This window comes from Heterocephalus glaber, unplaced genomic scaffold (assembly GCF_053883595.1).
Source record: "Heterocephalus glaber isolate CG9 unplaced genomic scaffold, H.glaber_assembly_v1.0 deba00001745, whole genome shotgun sequence".
In the NCBI taxonomy this organism is placed as follows: Eukaryota; Metazoa; Chordata; class Mammalia; order Rodentia; family Bathyergidae; genus Heterocephalus; species Heterocephalus glaber.
Window position 1 is genome coordinate 3,169,118 of NW_028258451.1, and position 19,136 is coordinate 3,188,253.

Consider the following 19,136-nt stretch of genomic DNA (forward strand, 5'->3'; position numbering starts at 1 on the left):
TCTTCTGCCTGAATAAGCCCTGGTGTTTATTTAGTGCAGCTCTCCAGTAAAATACCACGCTCCCCCCCTCCCACCGTGGCTCATCAGTGCACATCGTCTATAGCTCCGAAGGTGGCCCCTGGTGGACACGGAGTGCAGAGACACATTTCTCCAGCAGGCAGACACCACCACTCCGTGTCTGTCCTCTCCCTCACTGAGTCAGCTTCAGTTTTGCCACTGCCTCTGCAGTGAATGTGTCTGTATGGCACTGGCTTTTGCAAGGTGATCTTGGTGGTGCTTAGCAGCTGGTCCATGCCGTAACTCAGCAGGGCTCTGTGACCCACCGTTTGCTGTGGTTGAAGTGCTGTCTCACTGTGGCAAGACATTTCCAGCCATCATCTCAACAAACATTGCTTTTTTTTTTTTTTTTTTTTTTTTGAGACAGGGTCTTGCTATATAGCTCAGGCTAGTCTTGAACTCACTATGTAGCCCAGGCTGCCCTTGAACTCATGGTAGTCCTCCTTCTTTAGCATCCCTGAGTGCTGTGATTACAGGCATGTGCCACCCAGCCTGGCTTCAAATGCTATTTTGAGGCCAAGGTCTTTGGACACTCAGTCTTGGTGCTCTCTTCAGAGCCCCTTTGTTCCAGGACCAGGCTAACCTGTTTGTAGGCCCACCTCATAGCCATTCAGTTTCACCACCGTCTCTTTCACACACTGCTCAAGGTCTCAAAGACACCAGGCTCTACCTCCTCTTCCACCCTCACCCCTTTCTGAGACAAGATCTCACTGAGTCCTAAGTTGCCCGGGTTGGGCTCAAACTTTTGGTTGTCCTGCCTCAGCCTCCCAACGAGCTAGTGTTGCAGCAGAGCAGAGCAGCTCTGTGCTATAGCTAAGTGTTACAGCTCAGTGTTGCAGCCAAGTGCCACAGGTCAAAAGGCACAGCTGAGCCTTACAGCTCGGTGTGGCAGCTCTGGGTCACAGCTGTCATTCTTTGAAGACTCAAAAAGCTGATGGTCAGTTGAAGAGGTGGAGAAAAACATTTTATTATGCCCGTGAGCCCACTGGGGATTCTAAGCACTCTACCAGAAATGAGAGCCTCCTTATATAGGGATCTACAGAGTAGGTGAGCATGCTCAATGAAGCAGGGGGCGGAGTTACAGAACATTCCTGAAGTAAAGGGGTGGGGTTACAGAACATTCCTGAAACACATGCCATGTGAGCATGCTCAATAAAGCAGGAGGAAGAGTTACAGAATATTCCTGAAACAGAGGGGCAGAGTTACAGAACATTCTTGAGAGGGGCGGGGCTTAACAGAACACTCCTCAAAGGTCATACAGTTCAAAGAGTCACAAACAATTTTGATACATTGGGCCAGAGCCCAGCAACACAAACTTACACTTCCAAAACAAAACATTCTGTGGGCAAAAAATGGAGGCAAGGCAAGGGCCTGTCTTATTGTATGGTACTTCTCTATCATTCCCCCCTTTGATACCCCTATTTAGTGCATCACTAGTAGCTACAGGGCCATAGTTTAGGTGAGCTCTCACCAGTAATTGTCATACGGTCTTGTGAGAGCCTGAACTCTGTGAGGCACCTGAACAGACAAGGGTCAATCATTAGCAACAGGAAGATGGGGACCAGGGTTCCAAGTAGAGGGGTAAACCATGTTGACCAGTTAGTTATCCCAGGAGAAACTCCAAAACCCACTAGTTTGGGATTGTTTCTGGAGTCTGGTAGCTCTGTCTTGGAGACCTTTAACAGCTTAATGAATGACCTCTGATTTGTTTACATAGAAACAGCACTCTTCCCTGAGAAAGATACAAGTTCCCCTCTCTTCCACTGTAAGTAAGTCAACGGCATGGCGGTTTTGTAGAGTGACTCCAGTTACATCCTGTGAATGGTGTCCTCAGGCTTCGGCCATGCATAGACTCCACATCTGACTAGAGCAGGACTGTTATCTCCTGATGCTATATCCAAGGCAAGGTGAGTTCCAAGGTCTTCTGTCTGAGTCGAGTCCTAAGGGGATTCTGGGGGTTCAGGTGGGTAGTCCAGGTGTCCAGGACTTCTGCAGGGAGGAACTTCTTTATTCATGATGTGCCCATGTGATAATACCTGTAACTTTGACAGCAGTGGGGGAAGAAAGCACAACAGTATATGGCCCTAGCCAATAGGTTGGAGGGGTGTCCTTTTCCAATCTTTAACCCAAACTGATAACATCTCTCCTAAAATATCTAATGATTGGGGGGAGGTCTCTCAAACATTATCTCATATGGGGAATAACCTAAGAGTCTGTCCACCTGACTCTGGGCAGGGCCAGAGGTAACATGTCTGGCCACTCTGTCCCTGTTTCTTGGCAATACTTAGCAAAGATGGTTTTAAGGGTTCAATTCATGCATTCTAGCCTCCTTGAAATTTGTGGCTGATAGGCTCTGCACAGATTCCATTTAATCTTTAGCATATCAGAGAGGCCTTGGATAGCCTCAGCCACAAAGGCAGATCCATTGTTGCTTCCAATGGACAAAGGGAGTTGGCTTTTGCCATGTCTTGGAGAGATGGCCACTACTTTGGGCTATGAAAACTTGACTCTGTCCCTTCCTACCAATACAGAATTGAACCCAGGTGGGTAGGTAGGTAGCCAAGAATCAATATAAGGGAATTGGTTAGGGTATCCAGGTTCATCAGTAATGACTTTCCAGACTGCATGCACAGTCTGAATATCCAGGGTTCCATGAGGGGGCCACCCTACAATAAACTGGGGCCAATCTATTTTGCAGAGGGTCCAAAACCTTGCAGGCTTCAGTCTAACTCCATATTCCCCACTAAATCCCTTCTTAAAATTTTTGACCATGCAGTCTAGGACTGTGGGTTTACTATAGTTGTTACCCATGGTGTAAGTAGTGCCCTTGAATGGTGGTGCAACAAAGGATGGGAGCTCCCCAAAGGAGACCACACAGCTGTCTGGCTGGCCACCCTCTCAGGAACTTAGGCACATTTTGGCTAAGGTGCACTGGTAATCCCCAACCTGGTCAGCCTTCCATTACAAGAGGTGAGGCATAGTTATGCTGCATAACACTGTCATGAATTTGCAGGGTACAACCCAATCAGACTCCATAGCCAAAGTCATGGAGCCACACAGGCCAGTCATGGAGGACCATGCCTGGTTACATTTACTCACACATTCACCAGTTATTCAGAAGTTAAAATATTCCTTTCCCCCTTAGGGAGATCCCTGACTGCAGTCTCTGACTTGAGTGATCACTCTATTTCTGTCCACTGGGACAGGTCTGACTGGGTTCAAACAGGGCTCCAGGGGGGACTTTACCGGATCCTGAGGGGAAATCCCTGACTGGGATCTCTGATTCAAGACCATGAGAGGTGATCAGACTCCTTCTGTCCACTGGGATAGGCCTGACTGGGTTCAAACAGGGCCCCAGGGCTTTACCATATCCTGAAGTTCTGAAGGGGTTTTTCAGTCTACCTCTTCTCCTGAGTTCGGTCAGGAGAAGCAAATGAAGTCTTTGGAGAGGGCTCCCAGAGGCCACTCTCTGACTCTGAATTGGTGGCTCAAAGGTACAGCTCAATCAGTTTCCTGGTCAGTGAAACAAATGTGGCAGAGCAGAGCATCTCTGTGCTATAGCCAAGTGTTATAGCTCAGTGTCACAGCTAAGTGCCACAGCTCAGAGGCACAGCTAACTGTTACAGCTCAGTGTTGCAATTAAGTGCCACTGCTCAGAGGCACAGCTGAGCTTTACAGCTCAGTGTGGCGGCTCTGGAACACAGCTCTGAGGCACAGCTGAGCTTTACAGGTCAGTGTGGCAGCTCTCGGTCACAGCTCTCATTCTTTGAAGACTCAAGAAGCTGATGGTCAGTTGAAGATGTGGAGAAAAACTTTTTATTATGCCAGTGAAACCCAGCAGGCTCAGGTTTCTGAACACTCTGCCAGAAATGAGAGCTTCCTTACATAGGGATCTAGAGTAGGTGAGCATGCTTAGTGAAGCAGGGGTTGGAGTTACAGAACACTCCTGAAGCAGAGGGGCAGTGTTACAGAACATTCTTGAGAGGGGCAGGGCTAAAGAGAACATTCCTCAAAGGTCACACAGTTCAAACAGTCACAAACCATTTTGATACATTGGGCCGGAGCCCAGCAGCACAAATTTACATTTCCAAAACAAAATATTCTGTGGGCAAAAAATGAAGGCAAGGCAAGGGCCCATATTATTGTATAGCACTTCTCTATCACTAGGATTACAGGCTTGCACTACCATCTCTTCTTAAATCATAACTCTGTATTGGTAGCTGAGGCCAAACTACATGTCCAGTGTTCTGGGCTTCCAGGCTCCATGTTGATAACTCTGCTGGCCCCTCTACTCTGGGCACCTTTCTGCAGACTCTCACCTTCCTCTGCATACTTTAATCCTCTCCACCCTCACTGCCAGAGGCTTCCTTAGTTTGCTGTCCTAGTGCATTTCCCTCAGAGTCCTTGTCACATTATGCTGTTCATGGCTTGCTTTCAGTGGCATTCAAAAAAGGGTGACACTGTGTGGCCTCTGTGCCTGATCTGGGTGGCTGACAGGGTAGGGAATGGGCAGGAGGGACAGTGAGGCCTTGGGGTCCCAGTGTGCAGCTCCCCTTGTGGCTGGACCCAGGCCATTCCCCCTCCCATTCCTCTCCACTCACCTGTGGCCCCTGTTTAGGCCACAGCATGGCACCCACAGGCAGAACCAAATGCTCATCTGTTTTCACACAAGTGCATCTTGGAAGAGGAAATGCATGGTTTTCTCTCTAAAATAGCCCTAGAGCATAGTAAATGGCCAGTGGTTCATTGCTAGTTTCTGACCAGGGACAAAAATAGGGGTGGTTTCACCTCCTGGAGGGCCATCCCAACTCCAGATCTCACATACTCTCCCTTGGTGCTTCTACCACACTTGTTCATGCCTCTGCTGTGGCACCCATTTGACTGTCTCCTGGGCCTGTGATCCCTAGTGGGCTCAGTCTTCCAGCACTCTCTTCCCTTACAAACCAAATCCAGATTCTCCCACCTGGCTCTTCCATTATGCACTGCACCAATCCCAGCTGCAGCCCTGAGATGAGACCAGCATCATCACAGGGTCACCACTGTTCTCAGAGCTGGGTTCTCCCACCTGTTGGCCATGTACTCTGGGTCAGTGGGGACACATGTGCTTCTCGTGTAGTAGGCTCATTCCCACCACTGCTCTAAAACTATGAGAGACTGAGAACATCTGGTTGTTTACAGCAGAACCATAGCAGACTGGCTTCTGTTGCCTCACACAGCACACCACAAGCAGGGGACAGTGGTCCCCATCTGCGGGGTCCATGCTGGCAGTGGCAAGTTGATGGAGGCTGAGGCAGCAGGAGGCCATAGGGCAGCCCATGTCCCTATTATACCGGGCCCACAGGGATATGCTCCAGCCTTCACCTAGCTGGCTTACTCGCTGGGCCCAGGGTTGAGGTCTGGAACAAGAAGCCTTGTCTTCTGAGTGCACCAAACCCACAGCAGCCTCTCACATTTCCCGTGTGTGCCCTGCACAAATCCACCCAGGGCTCTCCCCTCTGGCTGGCTGCTTGCTATGAATGCTGTTAGGAGCTTCAGTTGTCTCTACAGAGGAATCTCAGTTTGGCACTCTGGGAACAACCCTGGGCCACTTTGGTCATGTGTCCCTGAGATATCAGGAAAAACTGTGGTGTCCCAAACATGTAACAGTGAACAAGTTGACACCCTGTAGCAGACATCTCTGCCCAGTACTAGCAGGGTGTAAGTGGCACAAGCTTCTTGCCCCTCTGTAATTCGGCTATATTACATTAGAAGTAACAGGGGCTAGCTGAGTTTATTTCTAGCCAAGGTCAACTTGACTCCAATTAAATTCTTCCCCTCTGAATTACTCATTTGTTCTCTTCAGCAAAGATAAGCTAGTGCCTCTCTTTTACAGTCCTGCCTTGTTATCAGCAGGTGTCCCAAGGCCTGCTCCCCTCCTTCCCACACTTGTGATGAATGAACACTGGGTGTCCTTGGTGCCTTTAGTCTTTGCTGGCTGGGGAGCTTAGATCAGCCCAAGACCCAGCTTCTTCTCTCAAGTCTCTGTGTCTGTGTCTTTGTTCTCTCTTTCCCTTTCTCAGCTTATGTCATATTGTCTCACAGGAGATTGAGACCCACTGCAGGGGTCATAGACAATGCTCTCCATAACACTTCACCCTCCTGGGGTCTACTAAGCATGGAACAAGCAACAAAAAGGAACCTAGAGATATCGATGCTAACCTGTACCTGAAGTGAACACGTGTCATCACTGACATGGAGAAGGAAAGCCACACAGGAAGAGGAGGATGGTCTTGGAGCTGTGCTTTGCACTGCTTCTGTGGAGGATGAGGCAAGGATGTCGGCTGTGACCCACAGGACTTTCCACAACTTCACACTGCCACCACCCTGAGGCAGACATGGAACTATGGTTCCAACTCTGCCTCCTAGGAGTCAGCTCACCTGCAGGGACCACTCAGATAAGCCCAGGGGTGAGAGGCCAAAGTCAGGGTGGATCAGGAACTCTGAGAAAGCCCAGGTGTGATCTGATCTGGTGTGCAGGGTGGGTTAAGGGCAGGAGGCTGCATGACTCAACTCTAAGAGAACACAACAGTACCACTGGGCTTGGCTCCTCCTCACCTTAGCCTTGGAAGAACAGATCCCTTCTACAGTGATACCACTGAGATCGAGGCAGGGAGCAGCCTGAACCAAGTAAGAACCACAAGTTCAAGCCCAGCTTGGGCAACTTAGCAACTTGGGGTGTTATCTTAAAACAGAAAATGAAAAAGGGGTGATGTAGCTCAGGGCAAAGGCCCTGGATTCAATCCCCAAAACTTGGGAAGAAAACAAACCAAAAACCTAACAGTCTTCCTGGTGCCTGGACCTTCACCCTAGGATGCATCCCACACCTGAGCTCCACTGGGCTTCCTTCTGTCCTCTGCACAGCATTGATGGCCCTGGGAGCTACATTCAATGGCCACAGTAACAGGCATAACTATTTCAAAACAAAAGTAATACACTGCATTATAGATCCAACAGAAGCAGACATTAGAAGAGATGGAGTAAAATTGTAAAAGTCGCTTGAACCCACATAGAAACAAGGCATGCATTAGCACAGGAAATGACAGAACATACATATAAAAAGAGCCAACCGAGCCAAGGATTTAGCTCAGTGGTTTTGCCACCTGCTGTGCAAGTGCAAGGACCTGAGTTTGATCCCTGGTACCAAAAAAAAAGAGAACCAACCAGGAATATTAGGCTTGTAAAACAATTATTGAAATAAAAACACAATAGAGGAAACATCAAAACAAATACAGCTGAAGAACAAATCAGCAAACTGGAAGAGCAGATTAAGGGAATGTCCACACAATGTGAAGAAAGGAAAATAATTAAGAAAACAAACGTGAAGAGATAAAAACAACAGAAATGGGCACACTAACATTTGAAAAACAGGAACCCTAAAATGAGAGATTTCCAGAATGAAACAAAAACAAAAATATTGAGAAATGTCCCAGAATGCAAAGCAGGTTAAATAGCGTCCAGCAGAGGGGAGGCAAATAGAGGAGTGAGGGTGCAATGGAGCCTGCTGCTGAGTGCCTCTATCCTCCCAGAACAGTGACAGCAGGAGCAGTTCATGTGCAGTTCCCGTGGAGCTGATCAGCAGGGGAGGACAGCTGGGAGATGAGTGGTGCTCAGCAGGCATCCTGAGTGGGAGCTGAGTTCTAGGTGTAAGGGAAAGGGCAGCCTGGGGGCACCAGATGAAAAGTGAGGAAGGCAGCACCAAGGAAGGGAGCAAGGGCCCAGGGGAGCCCAGCGAGAGGTGAAGGGGACCTGATGGCTGAATGTGAGTGCACCAGTGGGAGTCAGAGCTGGGGACTGTAAGAAGGGGTCCAACAGCAATGATCTGAGCCAAACGTGTGTTAGCACTGGGGTGCAGAGGGGACTGGGGAGTCCTGGGCACAAGACAACACTACCAGGCATCTCAACATTCCAATACAGGGAACCCAGCCAGGAGCAAACAGCAGCCTGGGGCTTTCACTTGACTCCCAATGTGGACTGAGCCCAGGAGGCCCCTTTAGGGACATTTTTTTAAAGGTATTAAGATTGGTAATAAGGTTATAAGTTACTGGGATGCTTACGGAATACTATATATGACTTGTGATATCCCTTAATCAGGACTCACTCTGGGTACTAGAATAACATATCCATACCACACTGGCAGTACAGTTCTGGATACATTATCCATTCTCTTTCAGAGATAATACTGCTAACTGTATTCTCCACAAGAAATCACATGAGAAACCCATCAATTACTTCATTCCTGCAACATTTATTGGGTGACCACCGATGCATCAGGCCCTGGGAAGGAAGGGATCAAATGTCGCATATTGAGTTGGGCAATGAATACAATCACTTAAAGCCAGTGTCACAGTTCTCACTGGGGAGTCATGGACCCACTGAGTAATGGATAACTTTATGACCCTGGATTTCTATTCAGCACCTTTGCTGCTTTGGCCCAAGTGCTTGGATCCCTCCTGCCCCCTTCCCTGTGAATTCAGACTTCCCCACTCTGAGATGAACAGGTGAGGGACTCTCCCTCTGTATCCTCCATCCATCAAGAAACTGTCACCTGGAGAAGATAAAGAAAGACAACCTTGTATTTAAGGGAGACATTGGGAAATGCTGCTCTGAGGTGCAATGGTGTTTTACTGTGTGAAAGAACAGATGCCTTTGCCCTCCACTTTACAAGGGGCACTCTGAACCCAACAGGAAGAGTTCCTGCCCAGCCCAAGCCTCAGTGAGTCTTCTGGACCTTGCTGCTCTGGGGCCCTCAGGGCTATGAGTAGGGAAAGTCTAGGAAATGCAGGCCCCAAAAACCAGTGGCTCTGAATGTCCAGTACAGACTTTTTCCCACGCCCAAGATCTTAGCTCTCATTACCAGAAACCCTTCAGGATACAGGAGCCAGGTAACAGCTTCTCACCACTTAAGATTTTCTTTAATTTTATTGTCAAATCTCTACTATACAAACAATGAACCAAAAAAGGTAAAAACTTGGGAAATGTATCACTGAAGAGACAGGATGATACAGTAGCTAAAAACATGGCCTGCCAACAGAGATTTAGCTGAGTGGCACCACACCTGCCTCACAAGCACAAGGTCCTGAGTTTGATCCCCAGTACCAAAAAAAGCAAAAATGGCCTGTGGAGCCACAGTCTCAGCTCTACTGCTGACTAGCAGTGGTCCTGGGGCAGGAACCCCACTTTCACCACTTCAATCTCCCCATTCATAAACCTGGGATAACAGTATCTACAGAGAACCAAATTAATATTTGAAAAACATTTAAAACAAAGCCTAGCACTTGGTGAGTGCTATGCTCGTAAAACAAAAAAATCTTAAATTAATGGGGTTCTTGATGAATCTACCAGGTCCTTATCCCTATACACTTTTTAGATCTGCTATAGTAGATATGTATACACAATTCTGTGTCCTTTTTATTCCTTCATATTATGTATACTGATGCAGTACCCACAATTACTGTATAATTTATACTGATCATCTAAAAGAAGTTACAGACTAACTGCCCAACAATGCAGTAATGAGTACACAAAAGACAATGACACTTGGGTGATTTAGTGTCACCTCTGTGCCAACATCAGCCTCAGACTTCTACGGACAACCTTTCCACCATCAGTAATCTCACCAACTAATTGTTTTCTAAGGAGGTTAATCTTGATCAACAGTAAATATCTCACTCAATACTATACTATTTTCTTTCTTAAATTCAGATTTAGTATTCTTTATTCTAGCATCTAGATCCTCTTCTTATAATAGTAAAATCTGTATTTCTAAAATTATGCACAAATGTGAATGTCTCCATCCACTACTTCAGCCTAATGAAAAAGCTATTTCCAGTCAAATGCCATTCTTGGTATAGGGTTTTCCCTTAGTGACACACACTGATCTACCTACGAAATCGCTAAAAGCACGTGCTGAAAGCTGCCTTACTCCCCAGAGTCATGTTCCTTAGGCAGGGATTCCTGGAGGTCATGGGGAGTTTAGTTTATTTCTCTAATTATCTTATGCTGAATGAGGGCTACAACACTGCTGTAAGCTTTTACCTATTAATTTCATTCACAGGTTTCTTATTGAATCATAGAAAGTCTTACTGAACTCTTAATTTAAAACTTTCTTTTCCCTCTTATATTCATACAGTATCTTCAATGTGTTATCAAATGTACAATAAAGGAAAATTCTCTGATCAGTTCAACAGCAGTTTCCCTTCACTGTGACTCCTCTGGTGCTGAAGCAGGGATGAGTGACCACTGAAGGCTCTTCCACAGTCACTGCATATGAAGCGCTTCTGTCCACTGTGCATTCTCTGATGAATAATAAGGGATGAGTTCTTACAGAAAGCCTTCTCACAATGATTGCATTTGTAGGGTTTTTCTCCAGTATGGTTTCTCAGGTGCACAATAAGGGAAGAACTCTCGTTAAATGCTTTCCCACATTCATTACACCTATATGGTTTCTCTCCAGTATGAGTTCTCCGATGCGCAATAAGGTGAGAGCTACAGTTAAAGGATCTTTCACACTGATTACATTTATAGGGTTTCTCACCAGTGTGGATTCTCCGATGAGCAACTAGGTGACAGCTCTGACTAAAGGATTTCCCACATTTATTGCATTCATAGGGTTTCTCTCCAGTGTGAGTCCTTTGATGTCTAACAAGGTGAGCCATCTGGCTACAAGATTTTCCACATTTATTACATTCATAAGGTTTAATTCCAGAATGAATAATCTCATGTTTGGTGAGGGCTGAGCGTTCCCGAAATGCTTTGCCACATTCCTGACAGTTATAGGGTTTCTCTCCTGTGTGAGTTCTCTGATGAGCAATGAGATGGGAGCTCCAGCTGAAGGATTTTCCACACTCTGTACATTTATAAGGTTTTGCTCCAGAGTGAGTTCTTTCATGTTTACTAAGGGCCGAATAATCTCGAAAAGCTTTTTCACATTCATCACATTTAAAGGGTTTCTCTCCTGTATGCATTCTCATGTGAGCAATGAGATGGGAGCTCCAGCTGAATGACTTCCCACATTCCCTACATTCAAATGGTTTCTCTCCAGTATGAGTCCTCTGGTGTCCAATGAGATGGGAGTTCCAGTTGAAGGACTTTCCACACTCGTTACACACATAAGGCTTTTCTCCTGTATGGACTCTCTTGTGTACAATCAGATGAGAATTCCAGCTGAAGGCTTTCCCACATTTGTTACATTCATAGGGTTTTATTCCAGTGTGAGTCCGTTCATGTTTGGTAAGGGCTGAACGATTCCTAAAAACTTTTCCACATTTATCACATTCATAGGGTTTCTCTCCAGCATGAGTTTTCTTATGTTGAAAAAGATAAGAGCTCCAGATGAAAGATGTCCCACATTCGTTACAATCATAGGGTTTCTCTGCAGTGTACGTGCCCGTGTGTTGAGTAAGGAATGAATCATATCCAAAGACTTTCTCCCATTCATTGTATTTATATGCTTTCTCTACAGTGCCAATTTTTTGATGTTCCATAAAGGATGAAAAGTAAAAGATATTTTCATATTCTTTGTAATACTGGTTTTCTCCAAAATGAAGCCTTGGGTGTTCATTAAATGAAGGACTCTGATTAAAAATTTGATGGCATTCCTTATACTCATATAGTTTTTCTCCCGTGTGTATTCCTTTATGATCACCATAATGTATGACATTATTGAAGGATTTCACAGCATCAGTACATTTGAAAAGATCATCTCCAATCTGCATTCTTCCAGGATAAACATGTTGAATGGATTGGTTAAATGCTTTGTCACAATTATTATTGTCACAGATAATCTTATCTGCATACATTATGGCTGAGTTATATCTCCAACTTTCAGCCTGCATGTCAGGCTTATAAAAATGTTCTAACTGGGAAACTCTCTGAGATGGAACAAAGTTTAAGCTCTGGCTATACTCTGCCCCAAGTTCACAGAATTCAGAACCTCTTTGAGACAGTACTTGTTTTTGCATGAAGACCATTTGCCTCATAGCTGTACTCTGGTTCATGTGGTACATTTCTAATTGGTCTTTATATCCCAAAACTCCTAATCTGGAGAACCAAGAATCATCCCATAGGCATCTTCCCAACTTTATGCCATGGGGTTGTTCTTCCTCAAAAACACTCTGTGCTGGGATCAGTGCTTTATTTTCAAGATTTCTCATCCACTCTGAAACAAGACAGAAAACAGCTGTGAGAGCACAAAGACCTCAAGAAAGAACAAGAATGATGAGATTTACTCTCCATATTATTGAAAGGGCAAGAGTGAATTTTATTCAAGCACAGACTTGGGAGCCAGACAATATAATAGACAAGAGAATAGTGAAAAGTGAACTACAGATAACCTGAATACAAAGTGTGTACTGCAAATAATAAAACCACTGAAGAGTACTTTCCTATAGGAGGACCAGAAGAAGAATGTTCAGCAAAGAGTTAACCATGCACGACTGAGTTGCTCCAGCCCTGCACATTACCAAGCCGACCTGTTTCAGAACCGGCACTAGGCCAAAGCCTAGGAATTGAGACCTTGAAACATTCTAACTACTAAGAGAGCTTTGTATGCTCAAGGCCTTGAAGTACATTGTACCAATTTCTTTAGGTAGTTTATGCAAACACTGTCATTTATAGTGAACATGTGCTTTCCTTCTGGAGGCCTGGGAATTCAGTGATCCAAGTCAGTCACATGAGCACTGTGGGCATGCATGACAAGCCCAGTAAACAGCATGGACTCCTGGGCTCAGGCAGGTTTGCTAGCTAGCAGACAACCTTAGACATGGCATCCCAAGTCCTTGCTGGGGGAACTAGATGTGTCCTGTGCAACTCCACTGGGAAAGCAGGGATAGAAATCACCTGGTTTCCTCTGGATTGACTCTGTGCATCACCCCTTTGCTCTTATTGCATAGCATTTCAATGTACTGACCTATAGTCGTGAGCTCAGTTAGTCCTGTGAGCAACTCTTCCTAGTAAATCACTGAACCCGAGGTGGTTGTGAGGACCCTTGACAAAAGGCTATAGTGAGTGCTATTAAGGTAAAAAGAAATATCTTAACAGAAGGAAGCCCTTAGTGAGTAATGTTTAAATCATTAAACAGTGACCTAATTCACTTCTGTTATGTCATCCTGCTTTTCATCCTGACACTTGCCTGAAGAAGGAAAGGGCAGGGTTGAGAGGAAGTATTATCAAATGATGCTTCAAGCCAGGTTGTCATCTATGATCAAATGCTGTTACATTATTGGTTTTTCCACAGAGTCCAGTGGAAAACACAAGATTAGCTGGCCCAAAGGGCAAATATCACTATGGTTTAAGGATACTCCTGAGGTTTAAGTCCTCTGAGGTTACAATTCTACTACAGAATCTTTTTTTAAAAATCAGGGTCTTGCTAAGTCATTAAGTTGCCCAGGCTGTGCTTGGATTTGCAATCCTCTTGCCTAAGCCTCTCAGAGTGCTGGGATTACGGGTATGTGCCACCATGCCCAAAATCATTTTAGACGAATTATATAACAGATGGACTGGAAGCCAGGCATGGTGGCACATACCTGTAAAGTGAGCACTCTAGGAGGCTGAAGCAGAAGGATCATAAGTTCCAAGTCTAGCCTGAGCAACTTAATGAGATCCTGTCTCAAAACTTAAAAATCAAAAAGGTCTGGGGCTGGGGATTTAGCTTAGTGGTTCTGCTGGCTGCCTCGCAAGCACAAGGTCCCAAGTTCGTTTCCCAGTACCAAAAAAAAAACAACTCATAGACGTTATCATCCAATCATAAGCATTTAAATGCTAGCTCTGCCATTATCCTAAGTGGACTTTTCTCATGATTGAATAAGACTCTGAAAGGGGGGGGGGAGCAGTGAGATATATAAAATTATTGCTGAGGTATCTACTCTCTAACAACTGAGTGTATTAGTTTCCTATGCTATTGTGACAAATTACCACATTTACCACATTAACTTAGTGACTTAAAATAACACAAAATTATTTTCTTAGAGTTCTGGAAGTCAGAAATCTAAAAAGGCTTTTGCTGGGCTACAAAGAAGCTGTCAGCAGACTGTGCTTTCTCTGGAGTCTCCAGGGGGAAACCTGTCCCCTTGTATTTCCTTCACGCTTCAGCTGACAGCTCTTTCCTCCCTCCTCAGGGCATATCACTCAGCCTCTGACACTTACCACCACTGCCTCCATCTCTCCTTCCTGCCTCACTCTTACAAGGATGCTTGTGATTACATTTAGAATCTACCCAGATAAGCCAAGATCATCTTCTTACCTCAAGATCTTTAATTTATTTACATCTGAAAACCTCTTTTTGCCATATAAGGTACCATTTTCACAAACTGAAGATTAAGATATGGATGTCCCGGGTAAGAGGAGTCATTGTTCAGCCTCCCAAAGGTCTAAACCCCCAGGTACCAAGCAGGTACCCCTTGTTCTGTATCTCTACCTTCTCTCTTCACTGTGTACCATTTTCCCCCTTTCATCATCTAAGCCCATAAAATAGAGGCTCTACTCAAAATCTGACACTTAATACAAATTTCAAACTTAGCTCAAAGAATTTAGTAAAAAATCTTGTATTAGCTTCCAGGAAAAAGTTAAGATGGCCTCTGACTAACTGCCCAAAAGAAAGGCTGAATCAAACATGATTGCACAATTTCATACTCAGTACTTGAATCTTACTGAGTGTCTAGCACCAGAGACAAGAAAGCAGTCTCTTCCTCCAGGAAAACAGAATCTACATGATAAGAGGACATGCCAAGTAGTAACAAACAACACACACACAATAGTCATCAAGAAACTTTGAGGTGTGGGTGCCAGGAGATTGAGAGGCTGGAAAAGGAGATTAGCATGGACAGAAGCAATCTAGGGTTCACACAAAAAGAATAACTCTGACAGCAAAGGTATGATGATGTGACCACACATGAGTAAGGACACCGGCTGAGTGAAATGTGACAAATAACAGAAGAAAACACAAAGTCTTAAAATCTCGCTTTATTTAAAAAACAACTAGAATCACTGTAGGTTTACTGACAGGGATCTCAAATGGAAGATTTCAGGGATACTAATCTATAAATAACAAGTAAGAATTTCCTCATCATGCTGAGATGGACTCATATTATGAGAAAAGGGCCTGACTGAGGGTGATGTCAGTGGAAGCTGAACACCACAGTCAATGTTCCAGACAAAGAAAATCTTAGGAGTTTGAAGAAAGATCACTTTTAAACTAAAAAGGAGCAGGAAGTCCAGAAGACTTCTTAATCTGCACTGGAGGGACTGGCAGAGCTAGTACCAGGGTCACCACTCAGGAATACAAGGAAACATCCATGAGTAAGGGCCAAGGTTCCTCCTTCTCTCTACTGAGATCAGGACAATGGAGAAGCTTCATAACAGTGCAGAAGTGTAAGGAAACAGGGCTCAGGGTAGTAAGAGTGTTCAGCACAGTACAAACACTGAAGCTCCTGAATTCACAAGCTCTTGAAGGAAGTTTCAGATCTAGACAGGGGACAACAGGAAACACATTCCATTCACCAGAGTAGATGGGGAGATTTTCTACTGCAGGACTCAAGAAGAGGTGTAGTACAATGTCAAGTCAAAAGCCACAGGAAGCCAGGACTGGTGGCATGGGCCTTTCATTCCATCTACTTGGGAGGCTGAGGCAGGATCACAAGTTGAAAACCAGCATGGAGAGCTTAGCAAGATCTTGTCTCAAAATAAAACAGAAAGGGCTAGGGATGTCATTCAGTGATAGAGGACTTGCTTAGCATACACAAAGCCCTGGGTTAAATTTCCAGTACAGTAAAATACACAAACATGTGTGTGTGTGTGTGTGTGTGTGTGTGTGTGTGTGTATGCCACCTTTAGAAAAGTTAAAAGTAGCTACAAATTCATGTGTGCTTGTAGCTGTCTAAAGGAGTATTGTAAGCATATAATAAAAACTGCAAAATGTGATTATCTGTGGTTGGATGGCACTACAAATGGCAAAGGAACTGAACAATTTCATCCCCCCATAAAAGCAATTAAAAATCTGGCAGAACTGGCAGAATCAATTTTTTAGAAATTGCATAAATCAACCAACTTGGAAATATTAAACAAGAAAAACAACTGGATTTCAATAAAGACAGTGAGCTCTGTGGCTTCTTAACAACCACATCCTAGAATTACTGCCGCCTTCCTAGCTCACTGGTAACCTTGAAAACATAAAATAACAGCCCACATTTCCAGTAGTGTAGTAGGAAGAGAGCTGCGGCTTCTTCAAAGCCCAGTCTAAGTAACAGTCATGCCTGGACCTACCTGGGCTCCCCGGCTCAGCCTGGTAGGATGGCCACTGTTTACCTGGCAGGAAACTCTCACCTGCTAAGGCCTCCAGCAAGGAGGAACCTGTCAAACATTGCCAGCAATCCTTCAGAGTCACTGCTGCCATGGCAAGGTAAAGAGTACACTCACCAGAAAGAGGACAAGAAAACCTGAGGAACAAGGTAAGATGTCCAGGGGGCCTTGCAAAGTGCAACCAAGGGGGCCACAGGTACATAATCAGTTTCACTGTCAAAAGCCAAAGCACTGAAAGCAGCAAGGCAAAAGAACTCCGCACACACCAGGAATCCTCAGTAAAGATACCAGCTTTTTCCTCATCAGACACTGGCAAGGCCAGAAAGGAAAAACTGCCAGCTAAGAATTTTACATCCAGCAATATCATCCCTCAAAAAGGAAGGAGAAATCAAGAGATTCCCAGACGAACAAAACCTGACAGTCAGATGCTAACATGTCTGACTCACAGAAATGCTAAAGGGAGTCCTCAGGCTGAAAGAAAGAACACCAACAGTCACTCAAAACAAGAGTGCCAATAAAGGATATCGCACAGTTAATACAATGAGAACATAAATAAATTTTTTGTTTGTAAATCTTTTTGGACCTGATTTAAAGATAATAACATAAACCAATAATCATAAATCTGTGTGGGCCACTGTATAAAAATAAATTTATGACAATACCAGCATAAAAGGAGGATAGAGCTACACAGAAGCAAAGTCTCTGAATACTATTAAAATTAAACTGGTATTAATCTGATGAGATTGTTGTAAATTGAGATCTTAGTAAGATGTGGTGGTACACACCAGTAATGCCAGCACTCAGGAGGCTAAGGCAGGAGGGTCGTGAGTTTGAGACCAGCCAGGGCTATAAACCAAATATGAAGCCAGCCTTGGACTATATACTAAGACCCTGTCTACAAAAAGAAAACCCTAATAAACAAATAAAATTGAGATTTTAATTGTAATTTCCAGGTCAAGCACTAAGAAAATAAAAATGTATACTACAAGAAAAAGATTACCAGGGGATAGTGGTGCATGCCTAGAATCTCAACACCCTGGGAGGTTGATGAGGAAGAATGCAAGTAACCATGGACTTAGCAAGACCCTGCCTCAAAATAAAATAAGTAAATAAAGAGCTGGGGATTCAGCACATTGTGATGGCCCTGGGTTCAATCCTCAGTACAAGGAGAGGGGGAAGGGGAGGAAAAGGGGAGCAGGAGGGCAGAGAAAAGAAGGAAGGAAGACAGGAAGGCAGGCAGGCAGAAAGATAAAAAGATGGACCGATGGATGGATGGAAGGATGGAGTAATACCTGTGTGCTACTCTGTGTGTCTACTAGCGGGTAAGAGTACTTCGGATAGGAAGTACAAATGAGATTTTTTTCAGCTTAAACATTTTATATAGCTTTGAGGTTTTTGAACTCTACGATTACCTAAAAAAAAAAAAAACTTTTTTATCACCTTTTTAAAGAAGGGTTTGTGGCCACAGGCTACCATTTAGCAAGAGAGGAAAGAAGAAAAACTTCACAAGTCACCTCAGAGAGAGAGAGTAGTAGGACACATGAGTGGTGTGGAGAGTAGAGGCCAAGGGAAGCTGGGCAGAGCTGGTGCCCTGGTAGCTCGGGTATCTTTCCCTGACGCAGCAAGAGTAGCCGCCCCACTGGGAGTTCTGGACCCACCTGAGCAGGTACCTCCTTCCGCCTCACCCCACTTCCAAGGAAGCAGTGCTCTGGGGAAGCTCCTTGCCCACCCCAGCCTGCCCTCACCTGGACAAGAGCTCTGAGGATGCATGGGCTCCACCAACCACGGCTCCTCTCCTTGCTCTAACAGGGAGATGACCTCAGGCTTGGTGATCTGGTGCCCTACACGAGGAGGAAATGCGGACTTGTGTCAGTGCAGCTTCGGGGCAGCCCAAGAAGGCTTCCCTTGTCTATCTTCCCCATGGGTACCCACATGATCAGACAATGTAGGCATCAAAAGCACTAGCAGGTAGCCCCATTCCTCAGCCTCAGGACTCAGGCCCACCCCTCCCACAGTGTTACAGAGGCCCCTGACAGGAGCAGCTTGTGTACCCAGCAGGGCTGCCTCACCCACAGACAGCAGGTGGCCGAAGGTCTCCAGCATCACGTCGCGGTACAGCATCCTCTGTGTAGGGTCCAGCTGCCCCCACTCCTCCTGGGTGAAGTCCACGGCCACATCTCGGAAGGTCACCGGCTCCTAGAAAATCACAGGGTTCGCTCGCAGCCTTGGGTGGAATGAGGAGGAGATGGAGGGGACAGAGGGGACATGGCCAGCTCTCTGAGGACCTGAGACCATGCTGGTTTGGATCCTGATCTCACAAACCAAATGTAAGAAGACATTCTGGAGACAAGTGAGGAAAACTGCACATGGACTGGGAAACACATTACTGTCAACTGTGCTGGCTCTGATAAAGCTGTGGTTGTGGTCTGAAAAGAAAGTACGTATCTCAGTGAGTCAGGTTTAGTTGGCTCACAGTTCTGAGATTTCCTGGTCAATGGGGTCCACTGCTTCCAGCCTGCGGTGAGGCAGAAACCTCATTGCAGAAGAGCATGGTGGGGGAAAGCTGCTCACCTCATGGAAGCAGAAAGCAGAGGAGGAACCTGTGCTGCAGCTTCCCTTCTACGTCTGTTTCATCAGGGCCCCTCATTCCTGGATGGTGCTGCCCAGCCACATGGGAGGCACCCCAGACCACTGATCCTCAGGGCAATCTTCTCTAGAAATACCCTCACACAACAGAAGTGTGCTTC

At 45.4% G+C, this 19,136-nt stretch overlaps 1 protein-coding gene across 11 annotated transcripts in view; it reads right to left on the minus strand.

The window, feature by feature from the left end:
- Znf606 (zinc finger protein 606) overlaps positions 1-19,136 on the minus strand; it is a 51,094-nt gene that overhangs the window by 7,327 nt on the left and 24,631 nt on the right. For 5 of the 11 annotated variants that reach the window (XM_087200815.1, XM_013066234.3, XM_013066235.3 and 2 more), the window contains 3 exons: positions 18,459-18,585; positions 18,135-18,230; positions 8,322-12,253 (listed from right to left, as the gene is read on the minus strand). In XM_087200815.1, coding sequence (XP_087056941.1) covers positions 10,272-12,253; positions 18,135-18,230; positions 18,459-18,585 — 2,205 coding nt within the window. In that variant the 3' untranslated portion in view covers positions 8,322-10,271. The other 6 variants (XM_087200817.1, XM_021246062.2, XM_013066238.3 and 3 more) reach the window with 6 other exon arrangements.